Source organism: Balaenoptera ricei, chromosome 2 (genome assembly GCF_028023285.1).
Source record: "Balaenoptera ricei isolate mBalRic1 chromosome 2, mBalRic1.hap2, whole genome shotgun sequence".
NCBI classification, from domain to species: domain Eukaryota; kingdom Metazoa; phylum Chordata; class Mammalia; order Artiodactyla; family Balaenopteridae; genus Balaenoptera; species Balaenoptera ricei.
Genome location: NC_082640.1, coordinates 67073239 through 67094688, shown reverse-complemented (window position 1 = coordinate 67094688; position 21450 = coordinate 67073239). Strand labels below are relative to the sequence as shown.

General features: G+C 43.6%; 2 protein-coding genes across 16 annotated transcripts in view; both read left to right on the top strand.

Annotated features, from left to right (window-relative positions):
• The window catches only part of PAQR5 (progestin and adipoQ receptor family member 5), an 88215-nt gene extending 77202 nt beyond the window's left edge, over positions 1 to 11013 (top strand). For 7 of the 8 annotated variants that reach the window (XM_059912895.1, XM_059912888.1, XM_059912889.1 and 4 more), the window contains 2 exons: positions 1865 to 2006; positions 5119 to 9399. In XM_059912895.1, the coding sequence (XP_059768878.1) occupies positions 1865 to 2006; positions 5119 to 5360 (384 nt within the window). In that variant the 3' untranslated portion in view covers positions 5361 to 9399. Of the gene's footprint in view, positions 1 to 1864; positions 2007 to 5118; positions 9400 to 10193 lie in introns of those variants that run through there. The other variant, XM_059912896.1, reaches the window with a different exon arrangement.
• Positions 11014 to 13860: 2847 nt separating this feature from the next.
• The window catches only part of KIF23 (kinesin family member 23), a 41120-nt gene continuing 33530 nt past the window's right edge, over positions 13861 to 21450 (top strand). For 6 of the 8 annotated variants that reach the window (XM_059912883.1, XM_059912881.1, XM_059912887.1 and 3 more), the window contains exons 1-3: positions 13862 to 14057; positions 16058 to 16127; positions 17269 to 17397. In XM_059912883.1, the coding sequence (XP_059768866.1) occupies positions 14047 to 14057; positions 16058 to 16127; positions 17269 to 17397 (210 nt within the window). In that variant the 5' untranslated portion in view covers positions 13862 to 14046. Of the gene's footprint in view, positions 14058 to 16057; positions 16128 to 17268; positions 17398 to 20106; positions 20179 to 21450 lie in introns of those variants that run through there. The other 2 variants (XM_059912886.1, XM_059912885.1) reach the window with 2 other exon arrangements.

The window sequence follows — 21450 nt, the reverse complement described above, 5'->3', positions numbered from 1 at the left end:
CTCATCTTTTTTTTTTTAATTTTTAAATTTTTTATAAATTTATTTTATTTGTTTATTTTTGGCTGCGTTGGGTCTTCGTTGCTGCGCGCGGGCTTTTCTCTAATTGCAGTGAGCCAGGGCTGCTCTTTGTTGCGATGCGTGGGCTTCTTATCGCAGTGGCTTCTCTTGTTGCAGAGCATGGGCTGTAGTTGCCCAGGCTTCAGTAGTTGTGGCATGCGGGCTCAGTAGTTGTGGCTTGCGGGCTCTAGAGTGCAGGCTCAGTAGTTGTGGTGCACGGGCTTAGTTGCTCCGCGGCACGTGGGATCTTCCCGGACCAGGGCTCGAACCTGTGTCCCCTGCATCGGCAGACGGATTTTCAACCACTGCGCCACCAGGGAAGTCCTCCTCATCTTTAAACGAGGCTGACATCCTGTCCTTCACAGGGGGGTAGAGGAGAATAATCAAATAAACAGAACTGATGGACTCAGCAATGCCAAGCCCAGGCCCAGTGGGTGGAGTTCCCCTCCCAGAGGCAGCGTAAGGGTCTGCTGCATGAGGCCAGGATGGCAGCGCCCAGGGATACAGGAGAGGGGTTGAGCTGGCTTCATTCGCTGAGGCACTGAGCGTGTGCTCCTGTTCAGTTCGTGTGGGCCTGGGGGAGACCCAGAGATGGGGATGCAGCCCATTCCCTTGAATCCTTCTTCGAGGACACAGACCACACACAGGAAACCAGAGCAAAGAACAAGCCGGTCCCACAAGGCCACCAAGGCATACAGCACAGGTTCTTGCTATTATGAGCGCTGGGTGCTCCTGGCACTCGGCTGCGTCAGCCAGTGGGCAGCGGGGGAGGGGAGGGCTTACCCTACGTGGTGATGTGTCTGCGCACACAGGTTCTGGAAGCAGCCTGACTTCACTGCCAGTGAGTGGTTTGCAAGTCCCCCTCCAGCCCAGTTTCCTCATCTGCGAAATGGGGGGAATAGTGTCTGCCTTGGGGTCATTGCTGAGGCTCCGATGAAGTGATGCACGTAAAAGGCCTGGCCTAGTGCCCTCCGTAGAGGTGGCTGCCGCCGCTATTTATAACAATCGTACAAAAACCGTGCTGAACTCCACACCAGGGTTATGTCCATAATTAAGAGTTTTTGATGACTCAGAAGGCCGTCCAGGGATTTTTAGGCCTTAAAGCCTTAATTAGGAGCATCAGTTCAGGGGATGTGCTGGTTAGAAGTGAGTTCAAGTGTGAATAGGCCATTTTTTACTATACTTACGTTTTAGCCCCAGGAAAAAAGTAGCGATATATCTAACTGGATTTTTCTTTTCCTTTCATTTTGTCTTCACTTCTGTTGTTTTTCTTTTCTTCCTTCCTTTCTTTCTTTCTTTCCTTTTTCTCTTTTTTTTTTTTTTTGGAATTAAATAATCCAAAGGCTCTCATGAGCATGCGGGGGATTAAAATACAGTTGCCTTGGGTCTCAGTTGATCACACTCAGAACAGGAAGCCTGCTCACACGGTCCCTGTGAGTTCCCTTTCCAGGCCACAGGACTGGAGAGGGAACGGCCTTGGCCCACAGAGTCCACACATAGGCGCGGGGATGTCCGCAGGCCTCCTCTCAAGACCTGACATACGTTCCTTCCTTCCTTCCTTCCTCTCTTTCTTTCTTTCCTTCTCTTTTTAAAAATTTTTACTTTATAATGAATACAGTTGATTAACAATGTTGTGTTAGTTTCAGGTATACAACAAAGTGATTCAGTGATACATATACATGTATCTGTTCTTTTTCAAATTCTTTTCCCGTTTAGGTTATTATAGAATATTGAGTTCCCTGTGCTATATAGTATGTCCTTGTTGGTTATCTATTTTAAGACCTGACGTTTCTTTAAATACCTGCAGCTATTCCTCTTCCCCGGGGAGAGTGCACAGAACGAAGCCACCTTGTACCACCAGAAGCACATGGCCATGACCCTCCTGGCCTCTTTCCTCTACTCCGCGCATCTGCCGGAGCGCCTGGCTCCTGGACGCTTCGACTACATCGGTGAGTGCCTGGTGGCCCCGATGCCCCTTGCCCTCCTGTCCAAGGAGGGTGCCCATCCCTGACACCAGTGCACATAGTTGCAAAGAGAGGCCGGGGCAGGGAGAGAAGCAATTCTTCAGGAAGTTCTCCAGGCTCAGACCAAGGTTAGTGAAATTGTAAGGTGACAGAGGCCAGGATGTACGTAGCCAGCGGACGACCAGGGAGGATGGCGGAGGATGGAGAGGAGGTGGATCTAGGATTCTAAAGCATTTCCAGCAGGTGTGGGGACAGGAGAGTCCCATTATTACCTAGAATGTGAAATCCCGTTATTAAAGGAACATGTAAGGCAGCCGTAAAGAGGAAGAGGAAAAACAGAGTACAGCTGGCTCTGAGGGTACCAGCTGGCAGGGGGCTGTGCTGAGGAGAGGAAAGTGTCTTTGTCTCGTTCCGGTGGGTACGATGGGGCCAGGAATCGTGGCAGAGCAGTGGTTCTCAGGTATGGCCCCTGGACCAACATTCTCAGTACCACCTGGGAACGTGCAGATTCTTGGCTCCCAGCCCCCAGACATCCCGTGTCTCAGAAGCTGTGTGATTCTCCAGGTGAGCCTGAGCTCACTCAAGTTAGAGAAGCCATGTGGTGGAGAGGAGGTGTCGGAACCACAGGGGTTTACACCTGCCAGCAGGGTTCCTTCCTCTTTGTCTAGGGAAGTGGGTGGCACTGCGGAACGTGTCTCCTCCACCCTGGCTCTGGGACTGGCTGGAGGAGGGACCCTTGGGCCACTTTTGGTGAGGCTGATCGAGTCCTGGATTGAGAGCTCCTTAGATAAGCTATCAATACCATGGGGATTCAGATCCTCATCCCCAGGTGGCGGGCAGGAACCTTGGTTCTCCCCAAGCCCATTTTGTCCATGGGTTTCCATCTTCTGCCCAAGACACATGGCCAGATTTTGCTTTGTTTGCTCTGATTAGAGTTTCATCTCCTTTACTTCTTCTCTCCTGCCAGAAGGGATTACAATGAGCAAAATGCTTAGAGGGCAGATTTCAAAAAAGGAGGGAGATGAGAGGGCCAGGGGATTGGAACCTGCCTACAGAACCTGCCCAGCAGGTCCACGGCTCCAGCTCCAGCCAGATGAAATAGAGGTGGTAGTGTACGAAGTCTGCGGGGGGCAGGAAAAACAGCCCTGAGCCTTGTTTTGCGAGCTCTGGCTTCTTAATAACATTTTATTTACTTGCCTCTATCCTGTACTCCTGGGCCTAGAGCAGAAAGACACTCCTATGGGGGGAGATTGACCAGATGGGCAGTTAGTAACAGATCTTTAACAAAGGGTTTGGAAAGTTCTCCGTCCTTAAATAACAGAGTCAGTCAGATGCTGGGCTCCATCTCCAACGCCTCCCTATTCCTGCCAGGCGGGATTGTTGAAATCGCTCTTCCTGCTGCAGGCACACTTCACATCTGTTCAGTGCTCGTGGCTCTTCTGTCTTTTTATCTCCTGCCCTAACAGAGACAGGTTTGTGCCTCAGTTGGTGAGCACAGCTGGTCACCTCCTTCTGCTTGGCCCTGTGTCCTTGGAGTACACGGCTCTCGCTGGATAAGGAACCACTTCGTTGCATCACACACAGATTTGGAAATTGGACACAGCCCAGTAGGATGGCTTGAGTGAGGCAGGGGTGGCCCCTCCAGGCACACTTCCTCCCTGGGGGATGCAGGCTGGGGTGCTGACAGCTCCCTGCCCTAAGGAACTCGTTGGCCACCTACTCAACTCTCCTACATCCTCATTCCTGACTCTGCCCTTGCTCAGTTGGGCAGATGGCCAGGTTGGTCCCTTCTGTGGACACATTTATTGAATACTTACTCTGGGTTAAGTCCTGGGGGTACAACACTGAATTCTTTTTTTTTTTTTTTTTTTTAAACTAAAGGAGACTCTTTAACTCTTGTGTCGTATTAGCTAGGGTTGCCATAACAAAGAACCACAGACTGGGTGGCTGAAACAACAGCAATTTATTTTCCCATAATTCTGGAGGTTAGAAGTCTGAGATCAAGGGGACGGCAGGGTTGGTTTCTTCCAAGTCCTCTCTCCTTGGCTTGCCCATGGCCATCTCCATTTCTCTTCACATGGTCTTTCCTCTGTGTACGTGCATGTCTGCGTCCTAATCTCCCCTTCTTATAAGGACACCAATCAGAGTGGGTCCCACGCTAGTGACCTCATTTTAACTTAATTGTCTCTTAAAGACCTTATGTCCAAATATGATCACATTCTAAGGTACTGGGGGTTGGGACTTTCAACATATGAATTTGGGAGGGGGAGATACAACTTAGCCCATGAAACATGGTTTCTGCAGGCTGTCCCCCAAAGCAATCCCCAGCCCTGGGCAACGGACTCCTTTTCTCACCAATCACCAAATCAGCACATCCATGCTCACTCCAACCACCGTCCACTGGACTCCCACCCTCTGGGGATGCATACATGGTGACTGGGGTCCTGTAAGTTATCGGAGAGGAAGAGCCCCTGGTTGTGTCGGGGATTAACCAGCAGTGGGCAGAGGAGCACCTCATAAGAGGCCAACAGAAAATTTGGCTGGCTTCTCCTTTGGTGTTGAAGTCAGAATCTGAGCTGATCAGTGACAGCTCTCAAGAGGTAACCTTTGGCAGAACTTTTTCATGTGAAAAACAGGACTGGTGGATAAGTTGTTTTAAAAATGGATTTAGTTTGCTCTTTTATTTTTCTCATATTACATTTTAAAAATAAATTTTTAAAGTATATATTACATATCACATAATACCCTTATTTCAAGTATATGATTCAATGATTTTTTAGTAAATTTACCACATTGTACAACCATCACCATATATGAGTTTTAGAACATTTTCATCACCCCAGTAAGATCCTCTGTGCCCATGTACGGTTAAAGCCAACTCCCACCCCTGCCTGAAGCAACCACTAATCTATTTTCTGTCTCTGTGGATTTCTCTTTTCTGGACATTTGATATAAATGGAATCATACAGTATATGGTCTCTTGTATCTGGCTTCTTTCACACCACATAGTGTTTTTAGCATACATGCCATAGCATGTATCAATAATCCATTCCTTTTTTGTTGCTGATCTTGGTGGTCTTTTGTGTGTTTGCTATAGGTCATAGTCACCAGCTGTTTCATGTGTGTGTGATCCTGGCCACACACATGCAGATGGAAGCCATCCTTCTGGACAAGACTCTAAGGAAGGAATGGCTCCTGGCCCACTCCAGGCCCCTGTTGTTCTCTCAGATAGCCGGAGCCATACTTCTGTGTCTCATCTTCAGCCTCAGCAACATAGTTTATTTCTCAGCTGCTCTGTATCGGATTCCTGAGCCAGAATTACATAAAAAAGAAACATAATTCAGACCATAAGATTTTTGTGCCAAATGTCAACATTAAGCTACAACTTCCTAACCACCATAAGCCGGTGTCATGGTACCAGTTTACAGTGGCCTAAAATATTTATAATGGTTGGTGTCTTAGCATTTTTGAATGGGTTCATGTCAATAAGGTATTGACGTGGGGACATTTCTCTAGACGTGCATTGGTTCCGTACGTGTGATTTTAAAAGGGGAACATGGGTTCAAGTAAGTCCTCATTCAGGCAAATCATTAATATTTCATTTAGTTTTTAATTTATTTAAAGTGAGTTCTCCAATCCTATTTAAACAATTGGATTAAGCATACCTCCCTTGTAGCTTTACTATGAAATAGTGGATTAAGCTTTACTACCCTTGTAGTATTACTCTTGCAGAATGCAACGTGCTTCATCTGATGAGTTTCATGTAACAAAGCCTCTCCCAAGAGCTCCCACAGTGGGAAGAGAATGAGCTGGAAAGGTCAGTAGGGGAACCTGAGAAAGAGTAAGTTGGGTCTGTGGGAGCCCTGGGGGCTGGGAAGGCATTCCAGAATGAAGAAACCTGGTTTGGGGAGTGGTCTTCTTCCTTTCCCCACCTAGTGAAGGGAATGAATAGAAAGAGAGTCCTCTTTTCCTACAAGTACATTTTTTTTCACAATGCAAGCTTCCCATGTCATTATAGATTTGGATTTTCTTAAAAGTCCACAGCCTGTGGCTAAGTGTTGCATGTTCTGTTTTGCTCTGTTTTCTTGTCACCAGTTTGATGCCGCCAAGTATTATGCAGCACAGGTAAAATGTGTTACCCAGTGGGCATTGGCTGAGTCAATCCCAATTGGTTGTGCTTGTCTGTCACCTTTTAAGCCAATGACATCACGATATTTGGGGAGGTTATACATTTGATGTTGCTTCAGCATTTCATATATGCTGCTGAGTTTAGTGTTCATGTGCAGAGGATGCTAAAGACCTTGCCAAAGGGATGGAAACACTTGGTGAGCTTGTGACAAATGTAGATTCCCCAGGCAAATCAGGAGATGCTGCTTTACTAGTTTAAAATGTTGGTTTCCTGGAGAAGATCTACACTGGAGAAAGTCCCCCAGGTGATTCTGAGTCAGGAGGGCCATGGGCCAAACTTGCAGAAATGCTGATGTCACAAATTCCAGAAGGTACTTGGCCTATCAGCTTTGTTTTGATTGGTCTAACTTTTAGCAACTCACCACCTAAGAATGTGTCCCCTGCTTTCTACTCTGTGGAGTATTACAAAACACTGAGTATTTTCTCATCTGTTGCATTACTAATTAAAGTTCACTGTTTCATGATGTTTTCAGAGAGTACAGAAATGCTGACACAAAACAGTTTTTAACAGAAGCCCATCACTCCCTAATGTGCACTTGCTAATGACTTAAGGGGCCATCCATCACAATGCAGGATCCTCTTTTGCTGACTCAGGAGCACCCCCATATCTTAGTATACTGCCTCTCTGGTTTACTGGCCCAGACACTCGAATGGCCTTATAAATAGCTCATCGTCCAATCCTCTAAGGACAAGTAACAATTTATATTGGATGCGAGTGGTCAAGAAATATGATTTCATTAGTTTTATTATCTGTTTACTTCCTCTGGGGAAGGTAGACTGATAGAATTATATGGGCTGGTAAATTTTTGGTACATTAATTGCCAGCTGCATGACAAAATTTGTTCTTTTGGCAAGAGGCTGACATTGTTAGTGGAATCTTACTCCAGCAGGGTCTGTGGGCTTCCATTTCATGTTATTGTAACTTCAGTCTTATGGTGGACAAAGGTACAAAGTTTAAATACTCCATTCTAGTAATGCCAAAGGCATGAAGGCTTTTAAATTCTCTTGTTTATAGAGAGTAAAATAAGGTTCTTCATTTAGCTCAGAAGTAGTTGAAAGATAACGGGTGACTAATTTGAAGGACTTTTAGATTATTTAATTTAATCTTTGGTTACGTTGCTTTTTCAGCATGCTTAATGATGAAAATGAAATGTTAAATCAACAAAATAAGACCAGATGTTTCATAATGTTTTTATAAGTTTGGTAAACTTAGTCCCATTGTAACTTTTGGACAGTGTTACAAATTAAAATTTTATAACAGTTTGCAGTACACTGATTTGGACGCTTCTAATGTTGAGTGAGAATGGGTTCAAATATATTAATTATCATTAAGTATTATGAAGTCTAACGTGAGTATAGTTTTGCCTAAGCCATTCCGGAAATTAAAAAGTTTGGCAGTGGGTCAGTTGAAACCTCACTGGGAAGATGTCTTTTAATGTAGCAGTTCTCTCATTGTTTTCATGTCTCAATACACTTTAGAGAGGTACCATATTCCCACTGCTGTCTCCAAAGGCAGGGGGGAGCGACGGGGGAGAGAATTCCTAAAGAGATGTATTTCTTCCCCCTCCTCCTGCTTGACAAACACTACTCTAAAATTTGCCAGTCATTTTTGTTGTGATAAAACTCAGATATGTTTGAATGAGGCCATTTAGTCAATTGCCCCAGAGTTTCATTTTCCTTTGCTCAGTTCTTAGAAAGGAACTCTCCCTCTTCTTTCTAAAGACATGAATTTGTCATTGTTGATTAGAGTTAAAAGTGGGATGTTCAGAAGCCTTTTGAGTACAAAGTGATTTAAATATTTGGTCTGCTGCAATCTTTCTCAAAGTTTTTTTGTGGAAGGAACTCAGCTCCCAGGAGATGTTCTGAGGAAGGCAGGGTGGAGAAGAATGCTGTTTTTGGATGCATTGGAGAAACCTTTCCTTTGGATCTGCTGTGTCCCAAATTTGTTTTGGTCATGGTACCCTTTTTATATGAAACACCTATTAACACTGTATAACAACACTTTATAACATATTGTTGAATGCCAGCCTCTGATTTTCCAGTTGACAATACATTATGGATGAAAAGGCAGAGACCTATGTCCAAACTCAGAGATGTTCTTCCAACTTATACTAATGTCTGGTTTTCTTAAACTGTGTGGAAGAAAAAATAAAATAAAATGTATTTATTATAGGAAAGTCCTCCCGTTTCTCACTTGACTTGGTTATATTTCACCTACCCCACTGCAAACATGTTCATTCATCATGAGAAATAGATTCCTGTACGTGTGTTTTGTTAAGTCATTCAATGAACATTTATTTAGTGCTTGGTATATATAGAACAAACACCATCCTAGGAGTTGGGGATACAGAAGAGAACAAAACCCAAACCATCCTTCCCTCGTGGAGCTGATGTTCTATGTCAGTCAGTAGGACAAGAGATATAGATAAATTCAGATAATGGTAAGTGCTTAGAAAATAAGCCTGGGACTTCCCTAGTGGCGCAGTGGTTAAGAATCCGCCTGCCAAGGCAGGGGACAGGGGTTCAAGCCCTGGTCCGGGAAGATCCCACATGCCGTGGAGCAACTAAGCCCATGCGCCACAACTACCGAGCCTGCGCTGTAGAGCCCGCAAGCCACAACTACTGAAGCCCGTGAGCCACAGCTACTGAAGCCCGCACACCTAGAGCCTGTGCTCCGCAACAAGAGAAGCCCGCGCACCGCAACGAAGAGTAGCCCCCCGCTTGCTGCATCTAGAGAAAGCCGCGTGCAGCAACAAAGAACCAACACAGCCAAAAATAAATAAATAAATAAATTTATAAAAAAAGAAAAGAAAAGATGCCTGGTGAGGGAATAGGGAGGGGTGGGGTAGGGCAGCTGAGATAGGATGGGCACTCTGATAAACTGGTATTTGAGGAGAGACTTGATGGTTGAAAAGGAACCAACTTTGCCAGCATGTGGGGGAGAGTATTTCAGGTCCAGGTAGCTGTAAGTGCAAAGGCCCTAAGGCCAGTAAGCGTTTGTCTTATTGGAAGGATAGAAATCAGGCCACTCATTCCTGAAATGTATAGCTCCAGAAGACATCGGCATGACTCAGAGAACTATGAAATTTCTCCTGAATGTTCCTCCTGGGAGATTGCCCAAGGGGTCTTCCTATGGCCCCTTGGTATTTGTATGAATTCTTCAACTCTGTAATAAACGTACTTCGGCAAATGGTTGTCACACACATTCTCTCCGTGTTGAGAAACGGGTTTCTAAAACTGGCTCACATTTTGGCTCCTCCAGAGCATGGAACCACGAGCCTCAAAGAAAATTTAATCTAGCCTTTAAAAAATGTGTTTGATGATGTAAAATGCACATGCTCAGGGCCCAGATGCACAGATGTAGAAGACTCACCCAGGGTGCTGGGGGTGGGCGTAGTCCTGGAGTTTTGAATTTTTATCAGAAGCCCCAGGTGATTTTTAATACCATAAGGGAGTTTAAGAAGCACTGATATAGTCCAACCATTCTCTCTCTCTCTCTTTTTTTTTTTTTTTTTGGACATAATTTCATAGTTAGAAAAGTGTTGCTAAATAGTACAAAGAATTCCCAGGTACTTTTCACCCTTCCCCCTTTGGATATTTATATTACTCTCTAACAGTGAGAAACTTGGTTCCCATTATCCACAATGTATTTACTTATTTGCTCAATCCTGGAATGTACAGAATGTCCTTTCAGAACTACTAATCCATGTCTTCAAAAAGGCCAACTAATTAGAATTCAGTATACGGTTTCAAGTTTTTTTTTTTGTCTTGAGCCTGAGGGCATATACTTAGTCCAAATAGTCTAAATACCTTGGGTAAGTGATCACTCCCCTTCTGTGTATGTTATTCAGTTTGAAGTTCTGTTCAGATCTTTTGTGGGTTTTTGTATCAATTGTACACCCTCCCCCAAGCTTGTTGATTTTACTAATTTGTGGTTGTTGCTGGAGCATGTAAAGCATTAACATCCAATCATTGGTTTTACAGATGGCCTGGGGAGAGAGAGTCACATGGCCTGGGGATGTGAGATTATGTTGCCAAAGCCACTGAAGCCTTGGGTGTGCTGAGTGTGTTGGAGGCTCACAGGCGTCCTGTCTCCAGCTTACCACCTTTCCTCAAACACTCTGGGCTTTAGTAATTTCTGGTGCTTGCTGGTTACTAGGTTCCCACAGCTGGTCTCGTTTAGCTGGGAGATCGGATTAATTATGGTTTCAAATCTCTTGTAGTATCAGCCCCTCTTCAGTGATTTGCATAAGACCCTCCCAGTCCAGTTTGGCAGTTTCTTATAAAGTTAAAGTTACGATTACCACAAGACCAGCAATCCCACCCAAGAGAAATGAAAATATCTATGTCTACATAGATAACTTTACGCAAATAATTATACCAGTTTCATTCATAATCGCCAAAAAGTGGAAACAGCTTAAATGTTCATCAACTAGTGAATGGGTAGATTGTCATACAATGGAATACTAATCAGCAATGAAAAGGGAAAAAATTATTGACAGAGGCAACACATGGATAGAATCTCAAAAGCATTATGCTGAGTTAAAAAAGAGACATTCTGGAAAAGACAGAAATCTAAGGAAAGAAATCAGAAAAGTGGTTGCCAAGGGCTGGGGATAGCGGAAGGTGATTGCGAAGGGTCTGCACAAGGAATTTTCAGTGTGATGGGAATATTATACATTTGGTTATGGCAGTGGTTACAGGATGGTGTATGTTAAATATATACATGGGACAAATAAAAAGGGTGAATTTTGTTGTATGTAAATTATACTGCAATAAACCTGATCTTTAAAAAAGCCTCCCAGTTCTACTCTCTACCCCTCTTCTACCCTCACCCTGGTCTGGATCTCTCATTCTAGGGGAAAATGCACATCTTTTACCAGCTGTGGGGAGTGCTTGACCATTTTGAACAGAGAAAATGATATAATGAATTGGCATTAAAAATTAAGTCAGTGAGCTTTAATAAGGATATAGATGAGTGAGAAAGAAGAAACTGGCCAAAAGAAAAGCTGGGGGTGGTGTATTGTAACTGGGCCCTCCATTGGGGTGTTCTGTGAAGGGATGGGTTCATTCATTCCTTCAAACATGTATGGAACATCTTCATTGCTGGGCACGGGGGATGCAACAGCGCCATCTATTGAGGATGTGGGGATAAGCTGGTAGAGGAGACTAATAAGCAGCGATTGAAAATTGGGATGCGAGCTCCGAAGCAAATCAACAGGTGCAGTGACTGTGGGAGTGCAGGGCACTGTGGATAGAGAACAGAGGTCCAGCATCCAGAGCAGGGTCGTTGGCAGAAGATCTGCTGAGAACTGAAGGTAAGGAGGCATTGTCAGAGGAAGGGAGGGAGCAGAGCTTAACAGCAGAGGGAATGGTGTGTGAGCACTGAAGGTTATCATGGCTGGAGGGATGCAAGGGGAAATGATAGGTGATGAGCTTGGAGAGGAAGAGCCCCAGGGCCTGTTGAGGGTCTCCAGCAATGGGAACTACTGTAGTATTACACGCAGGGGAATGATATGATCAGATCTGTGATTTAGTGGTGAGCTGGCTGCAAAATGGAACCAGGATTGGAAGATGGCAGCAGGGAAGCCTGTTAGGATACTGTTGCAGTCATCCAGACAAGAGATGGTAGTGGCCAAGGAGACAGAGAGGAGGGGTTTAAAAGCTATTTAGTTGGTAGAATTGTCAAGATTTGGTGACTGAACGTTGGAACAGAAGGAGAGGCAGAATGCAAAGATGGTACCTTGCACTCGGGCTTGGGTGGGTGGATAGATGGCGATGCCATCCACTGAGGGAGAATAGGTTCAGGGGAAGAGATTAGGATGTGTTAGGTGTGAGGTGCCTGTGGGGCACCCAGGTGGAGAATTCAGTAGGCTGTCGTACATATGACTCGAGCTCAGAAGAGCAAATGTGAGTGGCATGTGAGGTCATAGGAATGGTTGGGAGTGCCTGCAGATAGGGCACAGCTAGTGACCACCAGGTGAAAACCCTAAGCCACAGTATTTAAGGGAGAAAAAAGAACTGACAAATGAGGCTGAGAAAGAGGGGTTAGAAAGCTAGGAGGAAAAACAAAGGCACCGGAAGAGAGGAATGGGAAATTTTTTTAGTGTGTTAAGAGGTCAAGTAAGATAAAGGTGGGGAAGGGTCAAATAGATTCAGCATCAATGAGGTGGTGTTCTTGGTGAGAAGAGTTCCAGTGGAAAGACTGAGGCCAAAGCCAGGCTGCAGTGTAATTAAGAGGTTCAGGCTGCAGTGTAATTAAGAGGTTAAGTGGCCAGCAGCCCAGCCCAATTCCTAAATAATACAGACCTCTCATTTGACAACAAATAAAGTTCTAATGGTTCAAAGACTTAAACATAAAAAACAAAGCAATAAAAGCACTAGGAAAAATAAAAGATTAAAAAAATTTAAGAAGAATTTAAATTCCTCTTAAAGAATTTAAGAAGAATTTTTTCTAGTATGACAAAAACAGAAGCCACAAAAGAAAAGGCTGATAAATTTGGCTACCTTAAGTTTTTTCTTAAGCTGTCACAAAACAACATAAACTAATTAAAATAAAAACCAAGTTATGAACTATACAAATCTTTGAACTCAGATTTTGGATGAGGACCAATTTCCTTAATATGTGAAGAGCTTTTACAAATCAATAAGAAAAACTAACAACCCAATAGAACAAGGAGGCAAAGGATATGAACCTAGTTCTCAGAGAAGGAAACACAAATGGCTATTGAACGTAGGCACAGATGCCCAACCTCATTCATCATAAGAGAAATTTAAATTGGTGACTTTTTTTCATCTATTAGATCAACAGTCACAGAAAAGTTTGGTAACACTTTGCTATCTGAGAATTGTGGAGAAACAGGTGCTCTCATACATGGCTGGTGGGATTGTGCCTTTGGACAATCTTTATGGAGGACAATTTGTCAATACCTGTGAAATATTACGTACACATATACTCTTTAACACAGCCATTCTGTGTAAAATGATGAATTTCCAAGTTTATTCACTGTATGTTTGTAACAGCAGAGATTGGAACCATCTTTATGTGGAACATTATGGGCCGAGGATATTAATTATGTGTATCCTTACTGGTGTCTGGTCCTGTAGGAAGTTGAGGAGATGGGACTACAGTTCCATGAGAGCACAGATGTAGATGCATATTTGATAGTCATCGGTTTAGGCGCAAAGGTTGAAGTGAGATAGAATCAGTTCATCTTAGAAAATACTGGTTCTGGAAAGAGCTGGAGGGAGATCCCAGGAAGGGTGAAGACGAGATAAGAAAGGAAGCCAAGGTGTTGTGATGCTCTGGAAGCCAGAGAGGGAGCCTGAGACTGCGCAGGGTACAGCCCAAGGATAGGACACTCCTGGGCCGGAACGACACAGCTGACTTCTGAATCAACCCTGGATTTGCCCTTCCATTGGACTTCTTGTGCTGTGGGAGAAGAAACTCTCAGTGTCCTTATCAGAAAATTCAAGGGGTTGTATTTTCTAATATTTGAGCTCCACTTCCCCCTCCAGCCCTGAAGCCCAGGCACGCAGACAACGCTTGCCCTTTCTGCGTCGGTCTCCTAGGAGACGAGCGCCTCTCCCGGCGACGCAGGCGCTTCCTGAGGCCCCGCCCCTTCCCCGCAGGCGGGCGCTGATTGGCCCGTTTGAAATGCGCCGGGCGCGAGCTCACCTGGTCCCGGAGCTGTTCTCCAGGCTTTTCTGAGCACCGCGCCTGAGCTGCCGAGTCCCGGTGCCCGCGGCCCGTCCCTGCGGCCCGCCGTCCTCGCCAGCCCGCCCGACCGAGTCCGGCGTCCCGTGCACGCGTCTGGGCAGCGCGGAGCCTGCTGCCATGAAGCCAGCGTGAGTACCGGGCCGCGGAGCCGGGGCCGGCGTCTCCTCATGCCGCAGCAGGCCCCGGGACACGCCGTCGGTACCGAGCCCCGCGTCTCCCGGGCCGCGGCCCCCAAAGTGGGAGGGAGCCCCCATCAGGACCGCCCAGGGGGAGACCGGGAGCGGAGACCCTGTCCGCGTCGACCCCGTCTGGCTCCCCGCCGCCCAGAGTCGGGCGCCCGGCTCCCCGCCCTAGCTTCACTCGGCCAGGAAATGTCGGCCCCAAGTTGGGAGGAGGGGGAAGTTTGGGCGGCAACCCCAGTTCGGGTTAGCCAGGTCGCCCTCCACCTGGCTCCGGGACCGCCGCCTCAACCCTTTCTTAAGTTTCCCTTTCCATCCCCTGCCGCCCGCACCCGCGGGTTGCATTTTGCGGAGTTAGTGCGGGCCGGGGGTCGTCTAGCGTGTGGGCCGAGTGTTGTGTCCTGGGGTTGGGGTTGGGTAGGTGCTCTCAGCCCCCGGAGAGCCCCGGCGTCCGAGCGCACTGCGTGATTTTCTTAGCCTAGCGCGGTAGCCTGGGGGCCGCGACCACCCCCGGGTGAAGGCCAGTTATTTTGCTCTGTTCCTGGGTCTCAGACAGCCCCGCCCCCGACACAAAAGCCCACGCCCACATTCCTCTCGGAGTCGGTGACATTTGCAGCTCAGCCTAATTCCTTGACTGCTGCTGGGTAACGAAATACTTGTGCAAAGAAGAGGGCTGCCTTTATAATTAGCACCGTCACGTAGCTAGTCGTTTGCAAAGGCAGCTTGTTTTCTTAAGAGGCTAAAGTCAAAATCGTTGGGGAAAAATGTTGAGTTTAAGTAAACCTACCGTAATATTTTGCACTTAAAACACGAATTTGCTTGTTTCATCTGGGAAGGGGTTGTAGAAGTATTTTAATAACCTAAAATCCAAGCCAGTAATTTCACTTAGTGTTAAATGTTTTTCTAGTCTATAGATAAATGGGGGAAAGGGGAGAGTGGCATGCTAGAGAAATGGTGAATAAATCAAAATATCTTTTGCTACTGTCCCTACTTAAGAGAGCACGAAATTGCAGTTTGGGGACCACATTTTGTTTGAGGACAAAGGATGATAGTTTTGAGAATTCAATAATCCCTTGTTCCTTGAAAGTAAAGACAAATCTTGATGAAAGAATGGATTCCTCCATCTGCATTTTTATAATTTATTGAAGTTAATCACTTGCCAGTCTGCCTTGGCAGTGGGCTGTTGGCACAGCGTGTGTGCTTATGTACCTACATAAATGACTTTCGAGATAAGTGTGGTCAACTATCTAGATTTTTCAAATTTGTAGTGTCTGTAAAATTGTTGCTCAAGAAAATAAGCTATTTTACATACAGAACTATAAATAGATATTAAAAAACAGAATTCAACTAGGTAAATTTTAAAGATCTTACCGGCTTTTTTCAATGATTCATGAATCAGGCAGCATCCATCTAGCACACAGAAAGGTGCTCCTAAGAGCTGTACAAAATGGAAGTTTTTTATAGGCAGAGGGGGATGGAACAAGGGAATTATACTAGCAATGAGTGGATTGTCTGTGGCAAGGTGAACATCCTTTAGTGGATGGCAGGGGTCTATCAGGCAGATTACCTCACTAGCGCTGACCAGGTAGTTCCAGATTGGTTTAAGATTCTACTCCTGGGAGAGGTTGGAACTATAATTAAGTTAGGTATGAAGTCTCAGTTTGGTGATGTGGGGCTTAGCACAAGTGACCCCATTTTGGGCCTGTTATCTCCATTTTTTAGTAGCAAAAATGTCTCCTAAGCCAAATTTTAATTACTTTTGGGTTATCCATGCCACAAACACTCTTCTACTAAGGAAATTTATTCTTATTCATGTTATTTGGGATATAGTGTTGTGGAACTGCTAAAGAATAATTTTATAAACCCTAGGAAGGTCGTCTCTGTATGAATTACAGGTGAAGTTTTTATATGTTAGTGTTGAACTGAAATGTTTTTGTATCTATGACCAGGAGAACTAAGACACCCAGGAAACCACCAGTGAAGAAAGGATCCCAAACGAGTCTTAAAGACCCCGTTGGGGTAAGGTCTCCCTGTGAATTTGTGTGTGTCTTCTTTCTTCAGTCCTTTTATGTCTTATGCTTATGCTTGGAAGGGATGGAGACGTGCAAGTGGAGTCAAAGAACATTTAGCTAAAAGGACGATACTAAATTGCTTAGGCTGGTTCCAGCTTTGAAATTTTGTTTCTATGTTGGATACATTAGGCCAGTAAAATGAAGTGTTTGGTTGTCAGTTGCATACTTCCTATAACTAATTATATTTGAAAAGTTAGATAATGAAAAAATATTCTTCAACTATCTTGGAGAATTCTTCATGCAGGCTTGGGAACTTGCTTTTAAAAGCAAATGGCAAATAAAAGAAAGGTGGTTTGCTCTGGGGTTTTTAAATCTTCCCTTCATTGGCACTGGAATGTATTTCTTGATCTGAGTTGTGGGAACCAGATGCCTTGCATGTAGTGCTGACCAGTTTTTCCCCAACCCTATCACTGATTAAGAAGAGCATATTTCAGACTTCCCTGGTAGCACAGTGGTTAAGAATCCGCCTGCCAATGCAGGGGACACGGGTTCGAGCCCCGGTCTGGGAAGATCCCACATGACGCGGAGCAACTAAGCCCGTGCGCCACAACTACTGAAGCCTGCGCACCTAGAGCCCGTGCTCCACAACAAGAGAAGCCATTGCAATGAGAAGCCCGTGCACCACAACGAAGAGTAGCCCCCGCTTGCTGCAACTAGAGAAAGCCCGCGCGCAGCAACGAAGCCAACGCAGCCAAAAATTAAATAAATAAAATTAAATTAAAAAACAAAAAAAGAAGACCATGTTTCAGATCTCGCACTTTAGTATACTAAGTGTTAAGCTGGCAAGTTTTAACTGACATCCAATTCCAGACAATCCTAACAGCTTTTCAAATAATTCTCGTTGTGTGATATGTTTTTGATTTTTAGAGAGAGTTTTGATATTATGTGCATTTAAAATTCTCTCATATCTAAAATATCTGTTTGCATTTGACAATCAGCAAATCGGGTAGCAGGGTAGCAGATCTTGGCTTTCATAGCTCTAAGTATATATACTTAAGTTTAGAGACCAAATGTTTGAATGAATGAATGAATGAAAAGTCAGGTAAAAAGTCAACCTTTGTTCTTTAAGCACCTTCTTGTATTTTCAGGTGTACTGCAGGGTACGCCCACTGAGCCTCCCAGAGCAAGAGTGTTGCATAGAGGTGATCAATAATACAACAGTTCAGCTTCATACTCCTGAGGGTTATAGGCTCAACCGAAATGGAGACTATAAGGAGGTAATTCCTGTTGGAAGCAACTGTTTTTAATTGATAGGTTCTTTCCTGAATGGCTTTTCCATTTTCTACATTTAACAACATTCATGTGTTTCCACTTTATTGAAAGACTTATTTACTTCACTCTAACCACCATATCAAAAGTATCTTTAATTTCTGGGCTGTACAGACACACCTTTGGTATACTGGAGTTAGAAGATTGCTTTTAGATGATTAATTTCTTGTATTGGATAATTATTGATTTTTAGAGCATATATTAGGGATAGTTTAATGTGGAATGATATCTGATGGTGCTAGGCAGTTACATGTGTATATGTAGTTTCATGTGTGGGACTGAAATAACATTTAATAGGCATTGTATACTTGTATCGATCTTTTATGAAGTGTTTTTATTTTTAGTAAAATGTTAAACAAAGAGAGTTCAATTCAGTTTAACAAACATGTGCTAAGCTGGAGCATAGAAGGAGACTTTAAAAACTGAGTAAGACACGGTCCTTGCCTTTATGGAGCTTACAACTTAGTTGGGAGCACAGATGCTAAGCAAGTGACCCTCATTGGTAAGACAGGTGTGTTTAAAGAAATGGACTCTGGGAATGCAGAAGAAAGGATTAATTCAGGGTGTCATCTCTTCTTTCAAGCTGCCTTCACTCTTTCGTGTACACTACTCGAGGGAGATTGCTAGTCAAAAGCCCACCAGTGGCCTCTTTGCTGCTAGATGTGATGGACGCCTCTTTGTCTTCATTACGATCTATTTCTCAGCAGCACTGTCCTGTCTTCCGCTCCAATGCTCCATGTTCTGTCTTTCACTGGCCACCGTCTGCAGGCTTTGCCTCCTTTTCCAACCTCTAAATACCAGGTTGGGCTATACCCAGGGCTCTCTTCCCTATCTATACTTTTCCATGGCTTTACAGGTTGATGATATGGTAATAATTTTGGAATTTTTATCTCCAGCCTAAATCTTTTCTCTCTCAACTTGAACGTCCACTGCTTGGATGTCACACAGGCATGTCCAAAAGAACTCTTGAGTTTTTTCCCCTCTAGATCACTTCCTCCCTTGTTTTTTCTTGTCAATAAATAGCACCACCACCATCTATTTGCTCAAACCAGACACCCTGTCCCTACCTTTCTCTTGTCCCCCCTCATATCCCATTCATTAGTAGATCCTATCAGTTCTACTCCAGTGTGTATCTTGAAACTGTCCTTTCAGTTCTATCTCCACTGCCACTACCCTCGTCTGAGGCCTGTTATTAATTACTGAGACAAGTGCTTCTCAAACTGTGGTGAAGAAGCAGCTTTTTTATTTTCAATGCATGGTGACTGATACTTTTGTGCAGCTTTGCCACAAGAAACTGTTAGACAACTGTTAGGCAAAGTTAGACAGCAGAGGACTGGTTTATAATCTGTTCAGAGATAAACCCACTGGTCACATGCTGGGATGTTGCAGCCATGTGAAATGGCTACAGAGGTTCTAAGCATTTACCCTCCATCTCTGTAATTACCCCTCCCTGGACTGGAGACAGACAGCTCTCAGAGGGGCATTGGCCTGCCTGCTGGCCACACTTTGAGTAACATTAACAAGACTATGCTGAAGCCAGCTGGACCACCTGCTTCCACTCTGAATCTTCTCTAATCCATTGCCACAGAGCAGCCACTCATCTTTTAAAGCAGAAATCAGACCTCACATTTTCCTTTTTCTTTTTTTAACTGAAGTACCATTAATTTACAATGCTGTATTAGCTTCTTGTATACAGCAAAGTGATTCAGTTATACATATATGTATATATTCTTTTTCATATTCTTTTCCATTATGGTTTACTACAACATATTGAATACACTTGCCTGTGTTATACAGTAGGATGTTGTTTATCTATTTTATGTATAGCAGTTTGTATCTGCTAATCCCAAACTCCTAATTTTCCCCCCACTTCCCGTCACCATTTTCCTGTTTAAAACCTTCTAAGGAATAAAGTTTTCAAATGGGCGCAGTCCTGCTTAATCTTCCTGCTATCTCTCTCTCCACCTCACCTCTTAGTACTCATACAATCCTAAATTGCTTGGATAAGCCAGAATCTTGCCTCAGGGCTTTTCCCTTAGCTCTTAGCAGGATGGCTCCTCATCCTTAGGTTTTAGCTTAAATCACTTCCTCCGAGAGTGTGTCCAGATTACCCCCATCAACAGTAGCACCCCTCCCACTTCTCTCCTGGTCTGTACTCTCTATACTTCCTTGACAGCACTTACCCCAACCTATAGATTTATTTACTTGTTTATTGTCTCTCCCCTGGTGTAATATGCACTTCTAGGGGATATGTACCTTATCTGTCCTGTTTGCCAAACACTCAGTAGATACGGATTAAGCATGAAGGAATGGTCTGGGAAGGCTTCACGGAGGAGTAGGCCTTTGAGAATGTAAAATAGTTGAGAACTGACTTATTGAATTTTGCTTCTTTATTAGAGTTAATTTCATGTATGTGTAAATAGTACTAAAGGTTTGGTGGGGATTAAAAGTTCTCAGTGCTTTTTGACAGAAGGCAACACTGGATAATGGAAGAAGTGTTGGAATGAAAATGGCTTTGACACTAATTAGCTTCATGAGTTTGGGCAAGTTCCTTCTTGCCTCAGTTTTCTTCACCTGGAAGAGGGTGGGGATTGTTCATGAGGACTTGGAGGTCATCTGATTGACCTGTCAGCACTAACCTATATGTATCTTTTCAGTTCTAAGAGTCTTTGTTCTTTCTGTGAACTCTAAAGCTGTTTTACAGGATTGGAATAAAAACTTCTACAAAGGTGAGAGTTAGCTTAGCTGAAGTAGGTGTGTGATCTTTAACAAGTTATAAAATGAGCCATAATAATTGATAGTACCTACATCAAAGGTTGTAAAAATGATGATTCACTAATATGCTAAGGCAGTGCTTGGGACATGGTTAGTGTTAAGTGCAAGTTGTTGTTGTTATGATGATGATGATGTATTTGAGTCCTAATCTATACATGTCTCCTTTTGGGGGACAAAACTACTAATTTTAAAAACATAAGGGTCATGATATTGATATGTGAGCAGGTTGGATTTAAGATAAAACGTATAAAACATGGAAAAGGGGTCATGTGACAAAGGCTATAATCCACAATAAATTCTAGTGAATACTCATGCACCAAATAATAGCATTGACATTCATGGAGCAAAAATTGCAAGAAATTCAGGAAGCCTACAGGAACAATTGCAACATCTACAAACTAATAAAGCTTGAAGACAACAAATATAGAAAGAATAGAACTCCAGTCCCTGGACAATTAGGGCATTTTAATTTACCTTGAAATATATACCCTAGTCCCCAGTCTTATTTTCCAAGTAGGAGTTTGGTAATATTTCTGATAATATAGATATGCTTTATAATAATAGTCATATTTTGAAAGATTTGATAATTGAAGTATTATTGCTTTTTTAAAGGTCACAGTTTATTTAAAATTTATTTCATAGAAGAACTCAGATGAGGGACTTCCCTGGTGGTCCAGTGGTTGAGACTCCATGCTTCCACTCCAGTGCACCAGGGTTATATCCCTGGTCAGGGAGCTAGTATCCTGCATGCCTTGTGGCACAGCCAAAAACAAACAAACAAAAAAACTCAGATGAGATTATATTGACAGTTATTTTCTAGTTTTAAAAAAGCAGTACATCAAAACTCTTGGTTTTATACTGCTATGCCATTTTAAATGACACCTTTATAAAGAAAAATAGATAGCAGTAAAATAGTATATGAAGTAATGCTTGAGGATTTTCACAAGTCTATGACTGAATCGTTGTAATACCTTTTGAACTCCTTTGTCACTTAATTAAAACAAAATCAGCCTTAGTCTATGAAGCATTAGTAGACAAGACTTTTCTACAGTCTCTTCAGTAGTTATAACTGTAAATATTTACCAGTTTATAATTGGTATAATTTAAGTATGTCATGAATTTTTTAAAGATTCCAAGTTTAAAGACTATTGGTATTTTTTTTTCATGTCTAGATCTAATTGTTCATAAGGAAACATCTGAATATGTTTAAACAGATATATTTCTAG